The 22620-nt window shown below is 47.7% G+C and overlaps 3 protein-coding genes across 5 annotated transcripts in view; 2 read left to right on the top strand and 1 right to left on the bottom strand.

Annotated features, from left to right (window-relative positions):
- LOC125446011 (ras GTPase-activating protein 4-like) overlaps positions 1–8892 on the top strand; it is a 42692-nt gene extending 33800 nt beyond the window's left edge. The window contains 7 exon segments of the mRNA XM_048519478.1: positions 652–796; positions 2119–2288; positions 2608–2745; positions 4382–4517; positions 6365–6485; positions 7007–7065; positions 7924–8892. Of these exon segments, the coding sequence (XP_048375435.1) occupies positions 652–796; positions 2119–2288; positions 2608–2745; positions 4382–4517; positions 6365–6485; positions 7007–7065; positions 7924–8060 (906 nt within the window). The 3' untranslated portion in view covers positions 8061–8892.
- Positions 8893–11790: 2898 nt separating this feature from the next.
- On the top strand, positions 11791–15513 carry POLR2J (RNA polymerase II subunit J). Its single transcript, XM_048518547.1, has 4 exons — positions 11791–11947; positions 13419–13508; positions 14214–14388; positions 15305–15513. The coding sequence occupies exons 1-4, from the start codon at positions 11895–11897 to the stop codon at positions 15338–15340; spliced, it is 354 nt and encodes a 117-aa protein (XP_048374504.1). The 5' UTR covers positions 11791–11894; the 3' UTR covers positions 15341–15513.
- LRWD1 (leucine rich repeats and WD repeat domain containing 1) overlaps positions 15060–22620 on the bottom strand; it is a 40457-nt gene continuing 32896 nt past the window's right edge. For 2 of the 3 annotated variants that reach the window (XM_048518542.1, XM_048518545.1), the window contains exons 11-16: positions 21557–21629; positions 21342–21485; positions 20656–20753; positions 17870–18031; positions 17654–17778; positions 15060–16261 (exon numbers count right to left, since the gene is read on the bottom strand). In XM_048518542.1, coding sequence (XP_048374499.1) covers positions 16121–16261; positions 17654–17778; positions 17870–18031; positions 20656–20753; positions 21342–21485; positions 21557–21629 — 743 coding nt within the window. In that variant the 3' untranslated portion in view covers positions 15060–16120. The remainder of the gene's footprint in view (positions 16262–17653; positions 17779–17869; positions 18032–20655; positions 20754–21341; positions 21486–21556; positions 21630–22620) is intronic. The other variant, XM_048518544.1, reaches the window with a different exon arrangement.

The following is a 22620-nucleotide window of genomic DNA, read 5'->3' as shown; positions in this document are numbered from 1 at the left end:
CACTTTTCCTTGCTTCCCAGCTGAGAGAGAATCCTAAAGGTTAATGGATGATGCTAGGTTCTTGGCCAAACGTCTCTAACGGTTGCTGCCACCTCCTCTCTTCTGTGCAAGTCTGAGAACCCACCGGAGAAGGGAAGACTCGCCTCACGCTCTTCAGTCCACGTGACTCTTGCTCCCATTTTTCAAGTTGAGAGGGGAGAAGAAGGGTCACTGGGGTTGCCAGCCTCCAGGTGGGGACTGGAGATCTCCCACCATTACAACTCATCTCTAGACAAAAGAGGTCGGTGCTTTTGAAGAAAATGGCTGCTTTGGAAGGTGGACTCTGTAAAGTAGGCTGACCAGACGTCCCGCTTTTGGTGGGACAGTCCCGCCTTCAAATTTGTCCCGCGTTCTGTGGGTTATTTCAATTGCAACCGCCCACCCGTCCCGGTTCACAAAGGTGACCATCTGGTCACCTTACTTTAAAGTCCTTCCCCTCCCCAAAGTCTGTCCTCCTCAGGCTCCACCCCTATAATCTCCAGGTATTTCCCAGTCCAGTGCTGGCAACCCTGGAAGTCACAGCTGTGGCTCCAAGGAAGGGCCCAGGGCACTTAGAAAGGGGAAGTGTGGCCCTCAGTGACCTCTTCCCCCCTCCCCTTTGTTTGTTGGCAGATGGTCCAGAATGTGGGAAATATGGATCCAGGTGTAAGTTGTGCCAAGGAAAGCTGGATGGCCCCTCTGCAACCCACCATCCAGCAGGGAGCTGCCCAGATGAAGCAGTTCATCCTCCAGCTGATAGACTTTGAGGAGAAAGACGGTGCGTGGACTCGTTCCGGTTGCAACTTGGACACCAGTGTGGTGGGAGTGGTTAAAGAAGAAGAAGAGTTTGGATTTCTACCCCACTTTCCTCTCTTTTTATTTTATTTTTTATTTTCTTAGAATACACAAGAACAAAAACCGGGGGAAAACAGAAATCCTTTCGCACCCCACCACATCAATACAAAACAAGAACATGAAATACAAAAAAGGAAAATAACCCAATAATGACTTTCCACCATCTCATTATTGAATTCTAATCCATTCTAGGTTCATGCATCTATTTTGAAAAATGGAACAATTTACCAGTTACACCCTTTTATCATTTCTAATATTCTATTTCAGTCTGCTGTTTTCTTTTAGATCTCAAGTTATTTCTCTTCTAGCATATTCTTTCATTAGGTAGTCCGTAAAAGTTTCCAGTTTTCTACACACTTCTCTGTATTACTGTCCTTTAATAAGATTGTGAATTTTTCTAATTCTGAATATTTTGTGACCTTCTGTATGCAATTGTCCTTTGTTGGCATTTTTTCCTCTCTCCATTTCTGCACTTTCAATGTCCTTGCCGCGATACGAATGTACATGAAAAGCAGTCTATATTGATTTGGGATATCATTTCCCATTAGTCCCAGTAGAAAAAGTCAGGTCCTGTAAGGAATCCCAAGGTGGCTTAGAAAATCCTTCCCTTCCTCTCCCCACACCAGACCCCTTGTGAGGTAGGTGTGGCTGAGAGAGTTCTGAGAGAACTGTGACTGGACCAATGTCACCCATCAGGCTTCATGTGTAAGAGCAGGGAAACAAATCCAGTCCACCAGATAAAACTCCGGCGCTCATGTGGAGGAGTGGGAAATCAAACCCGGTTTTCCAGATTAGAGTCCACCACTCTGAACCACTACACCATGCTGGACTAGGTGTCGGATTAGCATCTGGGAGGGACAGGTCTGAACCCCCGCCCTTCTACAGAAGCTTGCAGGTAAACCTCGACCTAGATCAGGGGTCTGCAACCTGCGCTTCTCCAGATGTTCATGGACTACAGATCCCATCAGCCCCTGCCAGCATGACCAATTGGCAGGGGCTGATGGGAATTGTAGTCCATGAACATCTGGAGAGCTGCAGGTTGCAGAACCCTGACCTAGGTAGACCTGAGCCTAATCTACCTAGAATGGCAACCCCTACCCCTTTGTCCCCTGCCGATGACCAGGTAGGCCTGGCAACCCTAGACCCAACTGGAGTTTGGCAGCTCTACCTGTTTATCAACACAGAGCAAGTTTGCACATACGCCCTTCCCCATTCCAGCTTGTTAACTGGGAATGTTTCTTGCAGAACTGGACTTGCAGACGGCCCTCACCTTGCCGAGCCAGGTGGTCAAAGAGGGGCCTTTGTTCATCCACAAGGCCAAAAATAAAGGCCCTCTCCTGTCGTCTTCCTTCAAGAAGCTCTACTTCACCCTTACTAGCGAAGCCCTCACCTATGCCAAGACACCCAGCTCCAAGGTGAGGAGTTCACTGGGATGGCAAGAGAGACTAGAAACTTGCCAGACTCTCCCCGAGGAGCAGCATTTTAGGGAGAGGGGCAGCTGTAGCAGAAGGAGGGCAAGGCAAGGAAAGTCCCACTCTGTTGGCAGAAATCTCTTCTGTCCAAGTCCATTGCTGGAGAAGCCAAGGCAACGAGCCCTGGGTTCTGTTGGCCATCAGAACAGGGATTTCGGCACGTGAACGTCAGAATCCTCCCCAAGGAAGACAGGAATGCAATATAAGAGTGGAGGGAGTCTGGATTTTGATTCTTGGTTTTGTTCTTGGGATTCCTTTCCAGAAAAGCTCCTTCATCACTCTGGCCAACATCCGGGCAGCCGAGAAGGTAGAAGAGAAAAGCTTTGGAAACTCCCACGTCATGCAGATTGTCTACGCTGATGAGGCCGGGCAGGCGGAGACAGTTTATCTACAGTGCAAGGTTCTGGAAGCCAGGGAGGGAAATGGTGCATTTTGGGTGGGGAGGGAAACACTGTAGCATCCAAGGGAGTGGTGGCAGGTCACATACAACGTCATGGGGTCCAATAGCCCTCCATCTTAAAATGAACGAAAAACTCTGTTTGTGAGAGCCCACAGAAGAGCTGGGAAAAGGTCAGTGGATCCTGCAACATGCGGCTGTGTTTTGTTTATCTCTTCCAAATCTTGGCAGGACTAGACAGTCAGAACCATGCTCTGCTTCCTCAAATGAGATGAGAAGGCAGCATGCTTGCACAGGCCAAACCCACTGGAGGGCATCCAGAAAAAGGACCTCCAAAACTTGCAGCCTTTAACCATGGTTATCTGTGATGTCTCCCCATACTGCCCCACCAGGTCCCTCTGCTCCTCCGAGGAGAACCTGCTTCTTTAACTTCTTTAACCATGGTTAAAGAATCTTCTTTAACCATGGTTATCTGTGATGTCTCCTCATACTGCCCCACCAGGTCCCTCTGCTCCTCCAAGGAGAACCTGCTTCTTTAACTTCTTTAACCATGGTTAAAGAATCTTCTTTAACCATGGTTATCTGTGATGTCTCCCCATACTGCCCCACCAGGTCCCTCTGCTCCTCCGAGGAGAACCTGCTTCTTTAACTTCTTTAACCATGGTTAAAGAATCTTCTTTAACCATGGTTATCAGTGATGTCTCCCCATACTGCCCCACCAGGTCTCTCTGCTCCTCGGAGGAGAACCTGCTTAGGATCCCTGGCCCAAGAGAAATCCAGCTGGCCTCTGCAAGGGCCAGGGCTTTTATGGCCCTGGAATCATAGAATCATAGAATGAGTTGGAAGAGACCCCAAGGGCCATCAAGTCCAACCCCCTGCCATGCAGGAACACACAATCAAAGCACTCCCAACATATGCCGATCCAGCCTTTGCTTAAAAACCTCCAAAGAAGGAGACTCCACCACTCTCCGACGCAGTGAATCCCACTGTCAAACAGCTCTGACGGTCAGGAAGTTCTTCCCAATGGCCCCTTCCGCACACGCAAAATAATGCATTTTCAAACCACTTTCACAACTGTTTGCAAGTGGATTTTGCTATTCCGCACAGCTTCAAAGAGCACTGAAAGCAGTTGGAAAGTGCATTATTCTTCATGTGCGGAATGAGCCAATGTTTAGGTGGAATCTCTTTTCCTTCACCTTGAACCCATTACTCCGTGTCCTAGTCTCTGAGGCAGCAGAAAACAAGCTTGCTCCCTCTTCCACATGGCATCCCTTCAAATATTGGACCCCGTGTCTTGTCAAAGAGGGAACACGCTTGTTTTCTGCCCTGGCCCCTACCTGGTGGAACAGCCACCCTAAGGAGACCAGGGCCCTATGAGACTTACAAAGTTTCCACAGGGCCTGCATGATGGACTCGTTCCGCCAGGCATTTGGCCAGCCGGGTTGAGAAGAACAAGGCCCCTATTTCATCTAGGCCTCCTGAGGGTGAGGATTGGGATGGGAGGAGGGTACGCCGCCATCTGTTGATTCTGAGTTTTAGGAATTTTTACTGTTTAGATATAGTGTTTTTAAATGTAGATGCACTTTGCTCCCGTCACACTAGCATATAATCAGGCATGAATTTTCTTGCGGGTTTCCAGTGCGTCAACGAGCTCAACCAATGGCTGTCAGCCTTGAGGAAGGTCTGTGTGAACAACACGGGGATGTTGTGCTCCTACCACCCGGGCATCTTCCGAGGAGAGAAGTGGAGCTGCTGCCACCAGAAGGACAAAACAGGTAACATATTCTGTGCTGTTGTATTATTCTGCTCCACTGTGTACGAAAGTGTGGACAAGATCCAGAAATCTACACGGAGGAAATTGACTTAATATTTCCCCTGGTTAATAATAGGAACCGGGGGATTTGTCTTCTGGGAAGTTTACACTCCTACGTTCCTGTTGGGTGACCTTGGGCTAGTCACAGTCCTTTCAGAACTCTCTCAGCCCCACCTACCTCGCAAGGTGTCTGTTGTGGGGAGAGGAAGGGAAAGGAACAAGCTGTCTTGAGCCTCCTTACAGGAGAGAAAGGGGGAATAAATGCAAACTCTTCTTCGTCCTGCCTGAGCCATTCATTTCATGGGCGCTGTGGAGTAGAGTAGGAAGCTGCCGTATCGCACTCCAAGCTCTGCTCCATTACTCACAGAGTCTATTCCAATAAAAGCACCCAAACTGGAGATGGGCTTATCAACCTGATTTCCCCCCTCCAAAAAAAGCTTGGGTCTTGGTTGGACTGGAGAACTTCATGATTGCTGAGAACACCCTTTAAATCTTTCTGGAATCAAAGCAGATTTGGCCTTTTTAGCATCTCTCTATTACGTCAGCAACTGTTTGATCCCAAGGAAAGTTGGTTTCAGGTAGCCGTCTCAAGATTGGCTCCAGAGGCGTAGAGGAGCAGCAGTGGCGTAGGAGGTTAAGAGCTCGTGTAACTAATCTGGAGGAACCGGGTTTGATTCCCCGCTCTGCCGCCTGAGCTGTGGAGGCTTATCTGGGGAATTCAGATTAGCCTGTACACTCCCACACACGCCAGCTGGGTGACCTTGGGCTAGTCACAGCTTCTCGGACCTCTCTCAGCCCCACCCACCTCACAGGGTGTTTGTTGTGAGGGGAGGAAGGGCAAGGAGATTGTCAGCCCCTTTGAGTCTCCTACAGGAGAGAAAGGGGGGATATAAATCCAAACTCTTCTTCTTCTTCTAGATGCAATGGGGACATCTGGGGCAGCTCGCCCTGTGCGCCACCATTGCAATCACATGGGGGGGGTGTTGGGGCGGGGCGGGGCATGTCAGGGGGAGGGAAGGCACACACTGGCAGTTCATGCCCCGGGTGAAGTTCTCGCTCCCTTAGTCTCTGGTTGACTCAGCCTTGTATCCTTCCAAGATCTGTAAAATGAGTACTCAGCTTGCTGGGGGTGTAACTTGAAGAATTTTTTTATTCATTCATTCATTCATTCATTCATTCATTCATTCATTCATTCATTCATTCATTTAAAAGGGCTCAGAGCGGTGTACAACACAAACTTCCCCACAAAATAACCAACCCCAACCCCAACATGTGAAGCAAATGGCTAATACGAATAAATAATTTACAGATAATAAATACACAACTCCATTTGCTACAAGCTAAAAATCCATCAAAACAGCAGTTAATACAATAAAACGGCATCCAGCAAATCTGAATTTAAATTTAGAACGGTGGGTCCCATTGATGTTATGGGACCCCTGATAATAAAATGGGAAAATGGGGAAGGCAATGGCAAACCACCCCATAAACAAAGTCTGCTTAGTAAGTGCTGTGATGTGATGTCTCCCCATGGGTCCGTAATGATCCAGTGCTTGCACAGAGGACTACCTTTACCTGTAACTCTGCATTGGATTGCGCTGTTAGTGTGGGAAGGATGCAATAGCTTGAGTCTTGCAGTGGCGTTCTTTTAGTCAAGAAAACAGCCATAGAAAACAACCATTATTTTTTTTCAATGAGACCAAGAAGAAAAGGTGTTTCTGGTGGGGTCTGGATGCCAGATCTGACAGTTTAAAGAAACAAACTTCTACTCCCTTAAAACCAAGAAACCCCCTTTGCCTTTTCCTCCAGGTCTGGGCTGTGACAAAACTCGGCATGGAGTTACTCTGCGGGAATGGAACGACCCTTTGGATCCGGATTTGGAAGCTCACTTGATATTCCGGCATCTGCTTGGAGTCCGAGAGGCGATGAAGTGAGTCGTCCCTGATTTGCTGTGGCGTGCTTGGGTGGCTTCAGCTGTGATGCTGCTTGCATTCACTTACCGTGTTTCCCCGAATATAAGACAGTGTCTTATATTAATTTTTGTTCCCAAAGATGTGCTATGTCTTATTTTCAGGGGATGTCTTATTTTTCTGTGTTCTGTTCATCAGGCATGCTTCCAAACAAAAACTTTGCTACGTCTTACTTTCGGGGGATGCCTTATATTTTGCACTTCAGCAAAACCTCTACTATGTCTTATTTTTAGGGGATGTCTTATATTCAGGGAAACAGGGTAGGTGTAAACCCCATTGAACTAGACTGACTTCTAAGTCCTGCATACATCAGACTGGGGATATGCTCTAGTTGCAGACTGACGCAATAATTGAAATTTACTATGTGTTAGTCAAACAGTGAGACCTCCCCTAGCCGTCAACTTGCAATTTGGAGAGTACCAACCAGTGTGGATCTAATTTCACAAGTGATAATGGTGGGCTGTTTTCTTCTTGTTTGCAGGGAAAAGTATCTGGAATGGAAGGAGAAAGGAGAGGACCTTCCTCTGAACCAAAGTGAAGGTGCGACTCCTAAATTTGTTGTTGAAAAGGGGAGAATTGACAGACCTGGTGTTGCATATTTATTCATTAGGATCTTTCCACCTTGCTTTTCTGGCCAAGGAGATCCAAAAGCTGCTTCCATCTGTCTCCTCTTCTCCATTTTATTCTGACATCAGCCCTCTGTGAGGCAGGCCAGGCTGAGACAAAGTTAGATCTCAGAAGCTAAGCAGGATTGACCCTGGCAAGTATTTGGATGGGAGACCTCCGAGGAATGCCAGGGTCATGATGTGGAGGCAGGCAATGGCAAAGCACCCTCTAAGCTCTCTAATGAGAGCCAGCGTGGTGTAGTGGTTAAGAGCAGGTGCACTCTAATCTGGAGAACCGGGTTTGAGTCCCCATTCTGCCGCTTGAGCTGTGGAGGCTTATCTGGTGAACCAGGTTAGCTTGTGCATTCCAACACATTCCAATACATGCCAGCTGGGCTAGTCACAGTTCTTCGGAGCTCTCTCAGCCCCCACTTACCTCACAGGGTGTTTGTTGTGGGGGGGAGGAAAAGCCCCTTTGAGTCTCCTTACAGGAGAGAAACCGAGATACAAATCCAAACTCCTCCTCCTCTTCTTCTTCTTCTTTCTGTCTCTTATCTTAAAAACCCCACCAGGGTCACCATAAATCAGATGTGAGTTGACAGCTAAGAAACACTGAATGTATTACTCCCTTCCAAGTCTTGCATTGGACCGCTTGTCCACCCAGCACAGCCTCAGTGGGCACCTCTTCTGCTGGGTCCAAGGGAAGCTCAGTTTGCCCAGCCTCCTGCTGTATCTTGCAGTGGCCACAAGTGGCTCGTTTCATCCCTCCGTTTGTGTCTCTTTCCTGCTGCAGACCTTAGCAATGCTGATGGACCGACCCAGCTCTTCCGCGTGCTGCAGGACCTGGAGGAAGTTTACGACAAGGAACTCTCCCACTTGACGGATCTGGCTGATCAGGAGCGGAACTGCCTGGTGGATCTGCAGACGTGACTCCGGAACAAACCAGTTGTTTGGGCCGTGCCCGATTCTGCCCCGGCCACCAGAACTGCAGCCAAATGCCTTGAAATGAGTCTCTCTGGACTTACACTCATGCTTGGGTAGGGTGGGGGCTGATTCTCCAAAGACCAGAAGATGGGCAACTCCTAGCTCACCGTATAGAGCGAGTGGCCCCAGTGTGCTCTCAGAACTGAACAAAAGAGGCCCATCCAGGCTAGTGGCTCTTGCTGCTTGTGACAGTGGATTTGCTGGTTTTAAAATGGAATTGGGCACGTTGGTAGGAGAGAGGTCTATCAGTGGGTTCCATCATAATGGCATTTTCATGTTCAGAGGCAATATATCTTCTTGAAAACCAGTTGTTAGGTGGAAGACACCAACAAAGGGAGGTATTGGCCTTGGTACTTCATTTGTGGGCCTCTCAATCCATCCAATTGACTATTGTGGGAACTGGGATCTTGGACTACATGGAACTTTGGAGATGATCCAGCTACATCAGGGATGTCCAAGTCTGGCACCCCAGAAGTTGATGGACTACGCTTCCCATCAGCCCCTGCCAGCATGGCCAATTGTAGCCTGTTGCGCCAGAGTTGGACACCCCTGAGCTACATCCTCATTTTTTTTCCCCTTTCCCAGTTAGGCAATGAGCAATTTTTTTTTCTGTACTGTTGCATAGTTGAAGACGAATAAACAGGCGCTGTTGCCATCTGGCTAAAATGGACCAAGGAAGGGGAAAGGGGGGCTTCAGCCTTTGTGGGGGGGGCTGCACGGAAACCACCATTCTGCAAGCCGGAGAAACTCTGAACGCACAATAAAGCAATTTTAGGAAGGAGCTCCAACTCGGGTCTGATTTTGTAACCCACCATTTCCACCTACCCTCAGCGCCGGTTTCAAAGCTGAGGCAGGATGGGGTCATGTCATTTTGGTTTTTTGAATTATAATCTGTAAGATTGCAGGGCTCCATAACTTGTCGCCCTTTCTGAAAACAGCCACTGGGTGTCATTAGCAAAATGGCTGTCCTGGTGAGATGGTGCCACAACAAAATGACTCTGTCCAGTCACAAAATGCGGGGAAGTTCCATAGAATGCAAAGCAGTTCTGAGCCAAACATAGCATTATAAACTTGGAAGAAATCCCAAGGGCCATCAAGTCCAACCCCCTGCAATGCAGGAATACACAATCAACACACTCCTAATGGCCATCCAGCTTCTCTTTAAAAGCCTCCAAAGAAGGAGACTCCACCACACTCCGAGGTAGTGCATTCCACTGTTGGACAGCCCTTAATGTCAGGCAGTTTTCCCTGATGTTTAGGTGGAATCTCTTTTCCTTCACCTTGAACCCATTACTCCTGGTCCTAGCCTCTGGAGCTGTAGAAAACAAGCTTGCTCCCTCACCAACATGACATCCCTTCAAAGATCGAAACATGATTACCATGTCACCTCTTAACCTTCTCTTCACAAATGTCTTCCTCTGCTAGAGACAGTATTCTCTGAATGAATGTGGACCTGTTTGGGGTCTCCATTGGGGAGTAAAGCAGGGTGTAATTGAAGGAACAGTACCTGTTCACGCCACCACCCACTAGCTGCTGCTGTAGAGTGAATGTCTGATTTTGGACCCTGAAATCCATGATGCCATAGAGTTCACCCTCCAAAGCAGCCACTCTTTTCAGGAGAACTTAACGTTGTCACCTGGAGATCAACTGTAATAGCAGGAGATCTCCAGGTACCACCTGGATGTTGGCAATCCTACCAGGAGAACAACTGTAACCCCATGAGGTGTCCAGCTACCCTGTAGAGCACAGGTGTCAAACTTGCGGCCCTCCACATGTTATGGACTACAGTTTCCATCATCCCCTGCCAGCATGATGGTTGCAGGGGATGATGGGAACTGTAGTCCATAACATCTGGAGGGCTGTGAGTTTGACACCTATGTAATCTATTTAAAAGAAAGCAGCTGTGTGTGGCCTCTATTCTTGAAAGAGGGGGGCAGGGTTTTTTGGGGGGGAGCCCAGGCCCCAAGGAGCGGTTGCCAGGAGCCAGCCCCCCGCCCCAGCTTGAGCTTTTCAGAAAAGTGGGAGAGTCTTTATGGGGAAGAGGAGGAGGAGTTTGGATTTATATCCCCCCTTTCTCTCCTGTAAGAGGGGACCAGAAATGACGTCTTGCACATCTGCCGGCCCCTGAGCTTCCCAGCGCTCCTGGGAGAGGGGGTCCGACCCCTGTGCAGAGTGGATTCCAACAGCGCCACTCTGACCGCCGCCTTCGCACGGGACCTCATGTGCAGGTTGGGGGGGGCGGGCGCTAACTTTCTGAGGCTCTTTGGCCAAGGGGCTCCTGTACAAAAGGGATGCCAGCAGTCCCGGACGACTCTTCTCAGGGCGCCGCCTTCGAACAAGACCGCAGGTGCAGGTTGTGGGCGACTCCACTAACGTTTCAAGCCTCTTGGAGCTGGCAGCCCCTTTGGACAATGGAGCCGAGAGCCTAGGGCGGCCTTTCTCAGGCGCCGCCTTCGCACGAGGCCGCACGTCGAGATTGCATAGTGTCAGAGCCTCTTTGGAGTAAAAGCCCCTTTGCAGGGTGGCGCCCAGAGTGTGAGCCGCGCTTGTAGTTCATGCCTTTGGCCACCGGAGGGCAGCAACAGTGCTCCCAGCGGCTCCCCTGCCCAAAGAGGCCCCAACACGCCACATTATAGCAACTATAACCTGAGAAATGCCGCGTTGGGGGGTAGTTGCGCTTGTAATTCACACCTTTGGCCACTGGAGGGCAGCAGCAGCACCCCCAGCGGCTCCCACGCCCAAAGAGGCTCGGACACGCCACAACCTCGACGTGGGCCTTCGTGCGAAGGTGGCGCCCTAGGAGGGGCTCTCGGCTACATTGTCCAAAGGGGCTGCCAAGATCCAAGAGGCTTGGGAAGATAGCGGAATCCCGCCATAACATCCACGTGCGGTCTCGTGCGAAGGCGGCGGGCAGCGTGGCGTGGTCCAGGGGAGGGGGGGGGGGCTCTCCCGAGCACTGTGGGGCAGATTCTCCTCAGCTGCGGCAGCCGATCAGGACGGGCGGGGGGGGGGGGGAAGGGGGGGAGGGGGCCCGAGGGAGCCAGGCCAAGGGGGGCGGGGCTGAAGGCAGGTTTTGCCCAGGGCTCCAGTTTGCCTCCTTAAGCCCCTGCTAGAATTACGCCTCTGCAATTACGCCTCTGCAAACATGGAGATAAGCACATTCACATTTGGAGGGGGGTTGTGTGGGGAGAATTGGGAGGTCGAGTCCTGAGCGGAAGAAGTCCAGAAAAGCCACAAATGGGAGTCATTCATATTTCCCCCCTTCAAACACCGGAATAAGCTCTTGTAGTTTACACTTTGTCCAAAACGATCGTCACAACGACGGCACTGACCATTATAACTCGGGAAATGCCCGTTATAACTATCGTTATCATGGCGGCACTGACCATTATAACGCGGCAAATGCCAGGTATAACGGTTGTTATAACGGTATAACGATCGTTATAACGGGCATTTGCCGCGTTATGATGGTCAGTGCCGCCGTGATAACGATCGTTATAACGGGCATTTGCCGCGTGGACATAACGTTTTGGATGAAAAAAAATGTTTAATCTGGACAGGATTTAAAGAGGGAGGGAAGCTTGCGAGATCCCTGGCCTCCTTTAGAGGGCGCCCTAGCACAGTCTCTTGCTCAAAGAGGCGGCTTCCGATTTCCTCCTCCAAGCCCCCAGGGGGAGCTGCCGCTCTTGCGCTCTCCCGTCACTTTGTGAACCCGAAAGCGGCCCAGAAGTTACCCGGAAGTGGAAGTTCTTGCGTTAGCTACCAGAAGAGCGGAGAGAGATGAACGCACCTCCGGCCTTCGAGTCCTTCTTGCTCTTCAAGGGGGAGCAAAAGTGAGTGGAGAAGGGAAGGAAGTCGGGGGGGAATGGGAATGGGGGCGATGAAAGTGGGAGGACTTTGGCCAGCAATGGGCTTGAATGTTATCCTTGGATGCAGGGATGCGCAGGTTCTCTCCCGGGCATCTGAAGTTCAACCAGGTGACTCCAAACCTTGTTGAACTTCCATTAACTTTTAATATGCTTTAAAATGGTCTGGAGAAAGGGGTGTGGAATAAGGGCCATGCAGGGGTCTGCAACCTGCGGCTCTCCAGATGTTCATGGACTACAATTCCCACCAGCCCCTGCCAGCATGGCCAATTGGTCATGCTGGCAGGGGCTGATGGGATTTGTAGTCCTTGAACATCTGGAGAGCCGCAGGTGGCAGACCTCTGGTAAGGAGAGAGAGGCAGAAAAAAGTAGCGTTTGGATTTATACCCCGCTTTCCCCCCCAACAATAAGGAGATTCAAGGTGGTTTACAAACTCCTTCCCTTCCTCTCATCACAACAGACACCTTGTGAGATAGGTGGGGCTGAGAGTTCGAGGCAACTGTGCCTAGTCCAAAGTCACCCAGCAGGCTTCATGTGGAGGAGTGGGGAATCAAATCCGCTTCTCCAGATTGGAGACCACTTTCTCTTAACTACTACATCGAGTTGGGAAGGTGCATGAAAAGTGAACTGCCCTCCCTACGGAAAAAAAGGAAGGAATTTGACAGGGGTGGTTCAGTTCAAAATAGGGTGTGTATGTGAATAGGAGTCCAGAAGTGAGGCTGCTATGGTAGACATCCCTGAAGATAAAGGGGGTCTAATAGCAGGTGCTGTGAAAGACCTTGCTGTAAGAGACTTGTTATTTCCAAGCATTTTGCTATTATTACATTGATATCTCGATATATCAATATGAGAATGACAAGTTGGTGTGTTTTGGCTAAGCCCATGTCAGTGAACTCCTTTCCTTTGACAAGAAGCTGTTAACAGGGGAGGGGGGAAGGTGTCCGGGCCCACTGTACTCACTGGCAAATTGTGCTGGAAGTGGTCTCGCTTGCTGTAGAGAGAGTGGGAAATGAAAGCGGGACTTGAAGCAATATGTCCATACAAGAAATCTTGCTGCAACAGACATTCACCTCCACTGTGCAGCAGACACCTTGTGTGTAATCAGCTTGTGAAACACCATAGCAGTTGCTCCCTATGTTCTGTGTGTACCTCGTGGGCCTTACTCATAGCGTTACACTTACAATACATCCATTTAGGATGGAAGGGAGGGTGTTATGATGAAAGGCAGGGGGCTGACAGCCCATTGTAATTACTGTAGCAGTTTGCCTGCTGGTATTTCCATAATTTAGTTATACACGGGCAGCAAAGGAATGCTCTTTAACTACATTAGCCCTTCAAGCACTCATCCCATAGCAAAATGCTGGGAGTAGCTTCTGTAGGCCTATCCATTAAGTAGTGTAAACATTGCCCTTCATAACCTCTATGTTGCCTTCCCCAGGATTACAATAAACAAGGATACCAAAGTACCAAATGCCTGTTTGTTTACTATCAACAAGGAAGACCACACACTTGGGAATATCATTAAGTCGTGAGTAACAATTTATGGTGCTTATTTAGAAGGATCACCAGGGTAACATGGTGAAAAAAAGGGGGTATTTTTTTCTCGCAGTTCTAGTTAAATGGAGGGGTCCACCTCCACCCCCAGTCCTTTTTTAGGTTGACAGAAACTTTTGCTAGCTTCTGTCTTGGTTTGATGCTGTACTGGTTTATGCGTTAAGGAGTTTAATAAAGTGTTTTAGGCTGTTACCTGTGAGAGTTTTAAAATCTTGCTTGTACTGTGTATTGTCGAAGGCTTTCACAGCCGGATTCAACTGGTTGTTGTGGGTTTTCCAGGCTGTGTGGCCGTGTTTTGGTACAGGTTAAGGACAAGATCTACCAGACCACTGCCACACAGCCCAGAACCACAACAACCAGTTACTTGTACTGTTGTTTTTATTATGTTTGTGCTCAGGAGACAAGTGATGTGTTGTAGTTTTCAATAAATAACACTGGAGCTTCTAGTTCTCATAGCAGAATAGAATTTTCATGCTCACGGGAGATAAGACATATTAAAAACATACAGGAGGTTGAAGAAAACTAAAGGAAAGATGTTGCTTTTCTTGTTTTCGGTTAAATTTCCTGATACATCTGGCTGGCCCCACTGTCAAACTGCTGGATTATTCCGCAGGGATGGAGCACAGCAGTTCTGGTTTTCGTAACAGGATCATTTTGCCTGTCCCTTTCTCTCCCTCAGGCAGTTATTGAAAGATCCTCAGGTGCTGTTTGCTGGATACAAAGTCCCTCACCCCCTTGAGCATAAGATTATCATTCGTGTTCAGACCACTCCTGACTACAGTCCCCAGGAAGCCTTCACCAATGCTATCACCGATCTCATCAGCGAGCTCTCTCTACTGGAGGAAAGGTTCCGGGTAAGTTAGCATCCCACACTGAATCTTGACATGACTTTCATGGCATGGGCATCTTCCACACAGACAGGTTTGGGTGGTTTCCCTGTCGCTATTGTGGCTGTTTTTAGAGCACAGTGGCAACAGGGCTTCCATGTGTTAGGTTTTCCCTGCCCCAGCCCCGCACGGTGGCCAATTTCCCCTCTGGTAATTGACATATTTTACAGTATTATAACAATCTTCCAGGTCCTCTGAATCCCCACCACTTAATCTTTTTTTGTGGAAGAGATAAAGGATTTAGGCTGTTTTAAAAACATATTAAAGCCAGGAATTTGGAGAACCTGATAGACAGACTGTTAGAACGTAAGATCAGTGGCTACTTTGGGAGGGGGAGGGGTGAGTAATTTGGCGGTAGGAGGAGGGACAATCACATAGAACTGGGGAAGGAAGAATGGGTGGGACCAGGAAGATCCAGACTCTCCTGTCTACATAGTCTTTTTCTTTCATGAAAAAAAAGACTTTTCTTTCTGTTCTCAAACTGAGTTCTTAACACTAAAACCATAGAATTGAAATAAGACCCATATCTAAGAACACCTCCCGTCGACTCTTCTCTGCGGCCTCTAAAAATGAGCAGCAAAAAAGTGCAAAAAGAGTCCTCTAAGAGGAATTGAACCTTTTCTACTGAAGTCGCTTGAGAAAATTCAGACCGTTTATTAAAGCATGGCATAAAACATGGGACACATAAGGGCATTGCAGACAAATATGTACAAGGAGTCCACTGACTGAATAGGGCAAGGACAGAGTTGGTCTGAAAAAGGGATCCTTAGCAGATGGTCCAGCAACCCAACACAGGCAGCGGCTTTATTTGAAATTCTAAGCTGCTTCCTTTTTATCGGATAGGCCAAACTGCACTAAGTCACTTCTGTCTCTTCTCTTTCAGGTTGCCATAAAAGACAGACAAGAAGGGATTGAATAATTTCATGCCGTTTAGCATCAACTTTGTAAATAACTGTTTTTTTTCATGTTTGTAAATCCTCATTTGTTGCTTTGTAGCTCCTAAGGAATGTTGTTCCCTGACTTCTGTGTAAGTTTCATTCAGTGATAGATACAATGTTTGTTGCCTAATAAAACTTTAGTTCTGATATGTGAGATTATGACCCCTGATCTTTATTTTCTTAGAGAGGACGTTTATCAATTGGTTCTTTGTTACAAAAAAACAAAAAACCTAAAAGACAGCAGAGGGCTTGTGCTACTGTTAATGCGAGGTGTGTGGAATGGTCTCTTCTGAGAATTGACAAAATACAAAAACATTTGCCTCATTAATTAAAATTTGCAGGGCTGGAGGAGGGCACGTTAAGATTTTCTAAACCCTTTTGTTTGTATTTTTGATCTATTGCTACCTACTCTACAAGAAGAACATCATTCTGTTTCTGGCCAACCGTTCTTCCTAACTACACTAAAAAAAAAAAACCTGAGATAATCTGGTATCAAGTTTTATTAAATACTGTCTTTCTATAAAACAAATACACTTAATACACCAATGAAGCAAACTCACAGTTAAGAGATGCAGGTATTGGCAATAACAAGACATGGTTCTAACCAACCCTTTTTAGTTGATTTCTCTTGCATTGATAACATGAACGTAAAACCTCCCCTTCTGGGTTATTCTCTGTGAACGGTCACAAATACTGCACTACTGAAACAGGACGAAAAATGAGGTTCTTCTCCTTTGGGGGCGGGCGGCAAGCCAAGCCAGCTAGGCTTTCTTCCATATCGCAGCAATGTTTACATCAGTCAGAGCAACCAGGTAGGTGAAGGAGGGGTCCGCGACCACATTGTTCACCAAGACGTCCGTCAAGGGCTCTCCGTTTGCTTTCAGTTCCGGCCACTTGAGAACCTGCGGGGAGTCAGAGGGGCTGAGTGAGAGACGTGGACTTGGGTTTTTTGTGTGCTGATACATGCATTGTGTGTGCTGATACATGCATTGCCCATGTTCACAAGACGAGAAGTCAAGATAATGTGTAGACTATCAGGAAAAAAGGAAGGATGGACAACTCCTAATACTGCATATGTTCACATGAACAGGAAACTGTACTTCAGTGAACCAGATGGATGCGTTTCTAGAGTTTTCACGAGAAGTAACTGTTACATGCTCCTAGATTCAAATAGGTAACTGTTGGCGTGAAACAGCAGGAACATTTTTGAGTCTGGTGGCACCTTTAAGACCCAACCAAGTTTTGTTCTTGACATAAGCTTTCATGTCTGAAGAAGTGTGATTGAACACAAAAGCTTATACTAAGCTTATATCAATAATAAAACTTACTCCAACTGTTTTTTTATTACATGCTCCATTAACTATATACACCAGTGTGTTTTAAATATATGAAATAAATAAACCCTGTAAATAAACCCTGAACTACGTATGGAGGACATAATCGCTCCCCCTCAGCCTCACTTGCTAAATGAGATACACAAAATGCAAAGAAGCAGTTGTTTTCTCTGTTAGAAAGACTTGGGCTCTCAATGAACAAACTCAGCAGGTTTCTATATGGCTGTCTGAAAGGCTTAGATGTGAGGGAGCCATCTTTCTTCCAACTCAGCTCAAAGGAAATTGAATTAGATGCCTTTTGATCCCACCCAACAGCCTGACCATAATTACAGCCCCAGAAAAACAGAATTCCTGTCCCTCTTGTGTTATAGATGTGAACCTTCCTGACCATATTGTGGAAGTGCAGAGAAGTTACCTTTGCCTAACAGCTGGCCTAAAGCTCACTCCCCTCCTCCCTGCCCAGCTACCAATAATTCAATAGTGAATTAGACGCTTTAGGCATTACTTCCTCTGGCTTCGGAACTCTGACCTCCCCTCCCCCGCGAGAAAAGTAAAAATATGAACCAGATCAATACATCAGAAAATTAAACAGATCTTTCCTGCATCCGTCTCAAATGTCTTGGAGGAAATTTTGTGCAACTGCTCCGAGGAAACCAGCCTGCCATTTGGCAGCTCCAATAGCCCAAAACTTTTTAAATGTTGCATACAAATTTAATATAAAATGTAATTCAAAAAGGAAGATGTCTTGGTCTGCAGTATAACAGCCAGATTCAAGTACAGAAGCATCTTAGAAATCAACAAGATTCTGAGGGGAGGGGAGCAATTGATTTGCAAAAGCTTGTATCCCAAAGAACTTGTTGGTCTCTGAAGTTACAACTAGACTCAAATCTAGGCCAATCTGGTAACTAACTGTGAGTGGGGCCCAAGCCATGAACCCAAGAAGTTGAGCCACTTCTCTACCTGTGCAGGTCCTATTCTCTTGGTCGCCCGGTCTTCCTTGGTAGCACTCAGAGCAGACAAGTGGTTGCTGAGGTCGTACAGCCACACGCTTCCTGCCTCGTCACCACAGAATACATACTCTTCTGCTGCGAGAGAACCACAAAGCCCGTGTCAAATCAAAGCATACCATTTTCAACCTGGAAGTTTTCTTAAGCGTGTAACTCAGAAGACACTTACTTGGGCATGTGCTGAGGGTGAGGTAAGGCAGATCTGTTGAGGACCACTCCAGTTCCGCCAGAATGACCGCCTGAACTGTCCTCCGAGACCCTTTCCCCTGTTCTTTGAAAGAGCGGCTCCAGCTCCAAAGGTTTATGGACCCCATCTTAGAACTTTTGGTAACTGTGGAGGAAAGAGGGAAACAGGCTTTGCACCCAGGCATTTTTTTTCTTAGAAAGCGAAATGTCTGTTGATTATGATAACCTGTAAGAAAAAAATGTACTGCAATCCAGCTGCTGCGGAAAGATCTGAATTAAGCCCATGATTGGAGTCCTGCTTCAGCCATGCCCTTGGCTAATTTCTCTCTCAGTTGTAAAATGGGACAACAGCCTACCTCACAGGGCAGTAGTGAAGCCATATTTGCTGGTGGTCCCCAGCCCCTCGATGATGCGGCTGGCCTCTACCCGGGCCAGGGCCTTTACAGCCCTGGCCCCTGCCTGGTGGAACACTTTACCATCAGCTATCCGGGCCCTGCGGGATCTTGGAGAGTTCCGCAGGGCCTGCAAGACCGAATTGTTCCACCGGGCGTTCGGAGGGGCCGGCCGCTGATGTGCGCCCTCCTCCCCCCGCCTTTTTACATTCTGGGCCCTTAATTTATGGGGCCTCAGCTCTCTGGGTTTGTTTCTTCCAGGGTGGGTTTATTATATTTTATGAAGTTTTACGCTGGACGCCGCTGTAATTTTGTTTCATTCGCTGTTTTAACTGGGTTTTAATGTGATTGTTTGGTATGATGATGTTTACCGCCCAGAGCCCTTCGGGGGAGGGGCGGTATATAAAATTGATTATAAATAAATAAATAAATAAATAAATATTTGGTACAGATGATAAAGCAGCCAGCTAATTAACAGGGCTATCCAGTGATCTGCATGTTGAAACAATTCCATGCACAAGATAGAATTTAGACCCAATAAATGTGGAGCTTTTAATCTTTGCCTTCTGAACTGTAGTCTGGTTTCACTATCGTCTAGAATGAAAAGGGCCAGAAAAAGATATTCTTTCTCCTGCAAATTTAAGCAAAAAACCAGGCTGAAACATTTGGGCATAGCAAGCTGCCCCACCCCGCAGGTCTTTGGTCCATCTAAGAGCTGTGACCTTTCGAAAAATGTACTTAAAATGTTTCTTTTAAAAACCAAGTTTCTGGGCTTTCATAGTTACAAAAGTTAGGCTTGGAAGGGAATCTGCAATGCCTGGTGAAGTCTTAGAAATGAGGAGGAACTGCAGATTTCCAGTAGTCAATTGCTGGGGGTGGGGGACCTTTACAGCCTGCAAAACATACACAGGTAAAGAATTGAATCACAGGGAAAGAACTGATGGAGCATTCCTTTCAAGCATACCCCATCTGCTGGAGTGAAAAGAGAATGTTAGCAGAGAATGTAGCTGATTCACAAAGCAAAAAGAGAATGTAGCTGATTCACAAAGCAGCTTCAACACACACACACAGGGGTATGTGCCTGGAGGCAGACCATTGGTCTTTCAAGCCCAGCTACTGTCTCTTCTTACAGGCAGTTTCTCTCCAGGGCCCAGGAAGAGGAAGTCCTTCTCAACAGCTGCCGCCTGAAAGCCAGCATGATGCAGTAGTTAAGAGGAGTGGACTCTAATCTGGTGAACTGGGCTTGTTTCCCCACTCCTACACATTAAGCCTGCTGGGTGACCTTGGGCTAGTCACCAGTCTCAGAACTCGCATCCCCATCTACCTCACAGGGTGTCTGTGGTGGGGAGAGGAAGGGAAGAGGATTGCTAGCTGCTTTGTGATTCCTTTGAGGTAGAGAAAATAGGGTATCGAAACCAACTCTTCTTCCATTTCTTCCTTTAACTGGAGGCGCCAGAGACTGAACCTAGGTGGGACCTTGTGCATGCCAAAGCCAAAGGCTCTAGCCACCTGTGCACATCTCTCTAAGCCCACTGACTTCAGTGGATCTAGAAGGCCATGACTCTGTTTAGAATATCAACAGTAATCTAACTAATTTAAGAACATAAGAACAAGCCAGCTAGATCAGACCAGAGTCCATCTAGTCCAGCTCTCTGCTACTCGCAGTGGCCCACCAGGTGCCTTTGGGAGCTCACATGTAGGATGTGAAAGCAATGGCCCTCTGCGGCTGTTGCTCCCGAGCACCTGGACTGTTAAGGCATTTGTAATCTCAGATCAAAGAGGATCAAGATTGGTAGCCATAAATCGACTTCTCCTCCATAAATCTGTCCAAGCCCCTTTTAAAGCTATCCAGGTTAGTGGCCATCACCACCTCCTGTGGCAGCATATTCCAAACACCAATCACACTATTGCGAAGAACTGTTTCCTTTATTAGTCCCACTTTCCCCAGCATTTTCAGGGTATGCCCCCTGGTTCTAGTATTGTGAGGATGGGAGAAAATTCTCTCTGTCAACATTTCTCACCCCATGCATACTTGTAGACTTCAATCATATCCCCCCCCTCAGCCTTCCAAACTAAAGAGTCCCAAACGCTGCAGCCTCTCCTCATAGGGAAGGTGCTCCAGTCCCTCAATCATCCTTGTTGCCCTTCTCTGCACTTTTTCTATCTCCTCAATATCCTTTTTGAGATGCGGCGACCAGAACTGGACACAGTACTCCAAGTGCGGTTGCACAATTTCCTGGCAGAAATGGTTGCTGATTCTAACTCACTCTATTGCAAGCATGGATGTAGATTTGGTTTAGCTACTGGGTTTTTAGCTTTCAGGAACATGATTGCACGAGCAAAAATTAAACGCTTAATTCAGACGCAGATTCCCTACCCACAATGTCTTCGTTCAAAAAGGCCAGGCCATCCACCCGGTGGGAAGAAGTCTCGTTCCCTTTATCATCCGGGAACTGGAACTCCACTTCATGAGGTCTGAAACGTTGAAAGAGAGCAGTCACAGGGGGCGGAAAGGAAACCAACCAACCCTTCTATGGCGAATCACCAAATTTTTATCCATTTCAGCCTTCATGGGTTTCTTTAAAAAAAAGAAGTGGTGACTAAGAGACTGTTGGGGGAAAAGGGAAATCAGGACAGAATCCCTAACGTTGTCCATGCTGGAGATTTGGCTGACAACAAGAGCTTAAGTTCCAAAAATCAGCCCTGAAAAGTCAATAAATATGTTGTGCACCGCCCTGAGCCCTCCGGGGGAGGGCGGTCTATAAACCCAAATAATAATAATAATAATAATAATAATAATAATAATAATAATAATAATAATAATAATAATAATAATAATAATAATAAATGGTCTTAGGCTAGTTGCTCAGTCCAATTTATCCCCACAACAACTTTTTACAGCATTAGGCAGGGGGCATTAGGCAGCATTAGGCAGGTAGCCTGGAAAAAACCGGGAGGAAGTTGTTTGGTTTTTAACCCATGAGAAGTTCTGCAGAAGTTACAACCAATGAAGACTCATTTACAGTGCCCCCTCCATTTTCTAAGAAAGAAAACGCAACCCACCTGTTTTTCGGCCGCTCCTCATCCAGTCTGATATCCCAGGCAAAGCAGCCTTGCTCACAGCCAGCCACTAAGTACCGGTCCGGGCAAGAGGGCACCAGGGCAATCCGTAAAGGTGTAGCGACCGTCTCCAGCACCAACAGCTGCCTGGCAAGTGAAACACATCTTAGTTCCCACTCCCCACTGGCAGACCTGAAGAGCAGCTTCTATATCATTACCTTTCTTTGAAATTATAGTCGCAGTCTGGCACGCCAATGTCCCACACGCATATTTTCTTGTCATAGGAGGCGGCTGGGAGGGGGAGGAAAAATACAGATTAGTTAGGCAGCAGGAAAACACACAGGCAGCCATCTCAGGTTTCCCTGCCTTTCTCGCGTGGTGTTGTGGTGGACTCTCATCTGCAGAACTGTGAGTGATTCCCCACTCCTCCACCAACCTCACAAATGCCTGGTGTGGGGAGAGGAAGTGAATGTGATTATGAGCCATTTTGAGAGTCCTTAAGGCAGAGAAAAGTGGGGTGCTAAAACCTCCTCTACTTCAGCTACGCCTCCTTTGTGATATTCAGGGGCGCAATGCCCATTGGGCAAGGTGGGCAGCTGCCCAGGGCATCACCTTGTGGGGGGCATCAAAATGCAGGGTTCGTTTTGGGTATTTTTAGTGGTTTTCCATTTTTGGTCTGCAGGGGGCGGAGTTTTTAGGCTAGTGCAGGGGTAGGGAACCTGCGGCTCTCCAGATGTTCAGGAACTACAATTCCCATCAGCCTCTGTCAGCATGGTAGGGGCTGATGGGAATTGTAGTTCCTGAACATCTGGAGAGCCGCAGGTTCCCTACCCCTGGCGCTAGTGGCACCAAATTTTCAGCGTATCATCAGGAGACTGTCCTTATGCTACCCCCCAGGTTTGTTGAGGTTTGGTTCAAGGAGTCCAAAGTTATGGACCCTCAAAACTGTAGCCCCCATCTCCTATTAGCTCCCATTGGAAACAATGCGGGATGGGGCACCCCCTTTGGGAGTCCATAACTTTGGACTCCTTGAACCAAACCTCACCAAACCTGGGGGGTAGCATAAGGACAGTCTCCTGATGATATGCTGAAATTTTGGTGCTGATATGTCTAAAACCGCACCTCTTGCAGGCACCAATGTGCAAAAAGAATTGGTCGTGGTGGAGTGGCTGCCCATGGGGGGGGGGGGGGGCGGCATCCAACTCAGGTTTTGCCCAGGGCTACAGTTTGCCCAGGGCTGCCTCGTTACGCCCCTGGTGATATTGTCGTATTTTGCACTGAG

This window comes from Sphaerodactylus townsendi, linkage group LG16, assembly GCF_021028975.2.
Source record: "Sphaerodactylus townsendi isolate TG3544 linkage group LG16, MPM_Stown_v2.3, whole genome shotgun sequence".
Lineage (NCBI taxonomy): Eukaryota > Metazoa > Chordata > Lepidosauria > Squamata > Sphaerodactylidae > Sphaerodactylus > Sphaerodactylus townsendi.
This window is presented reverse-complemented; position numbering and strand designations above follow the sequence as displayed.

Coding starts and splice junctions, on each gene's coding strand:
- POLR2J (XM_048518547.1), top strand. CDS start 11,895: ATGAACGCACCTCCGGCCTTCGAGTCCTTCTTGCTCTTCAAGGGGGAG. Junction 11,948..13,418: donor CTCTTCAAGGGGGAGCAAAA/GTGAGTGGAGAA, acceptor TGCCTTCCCCAG/GATTACAATAAACAAGGATA. Junction 13,509..14,213: donor CTTGGGAATATCATTAAGTC/GTGAGTAACAAT, acceptor TCTCTCCCTCAG/GCAGTTATTGAAAGATCCTC.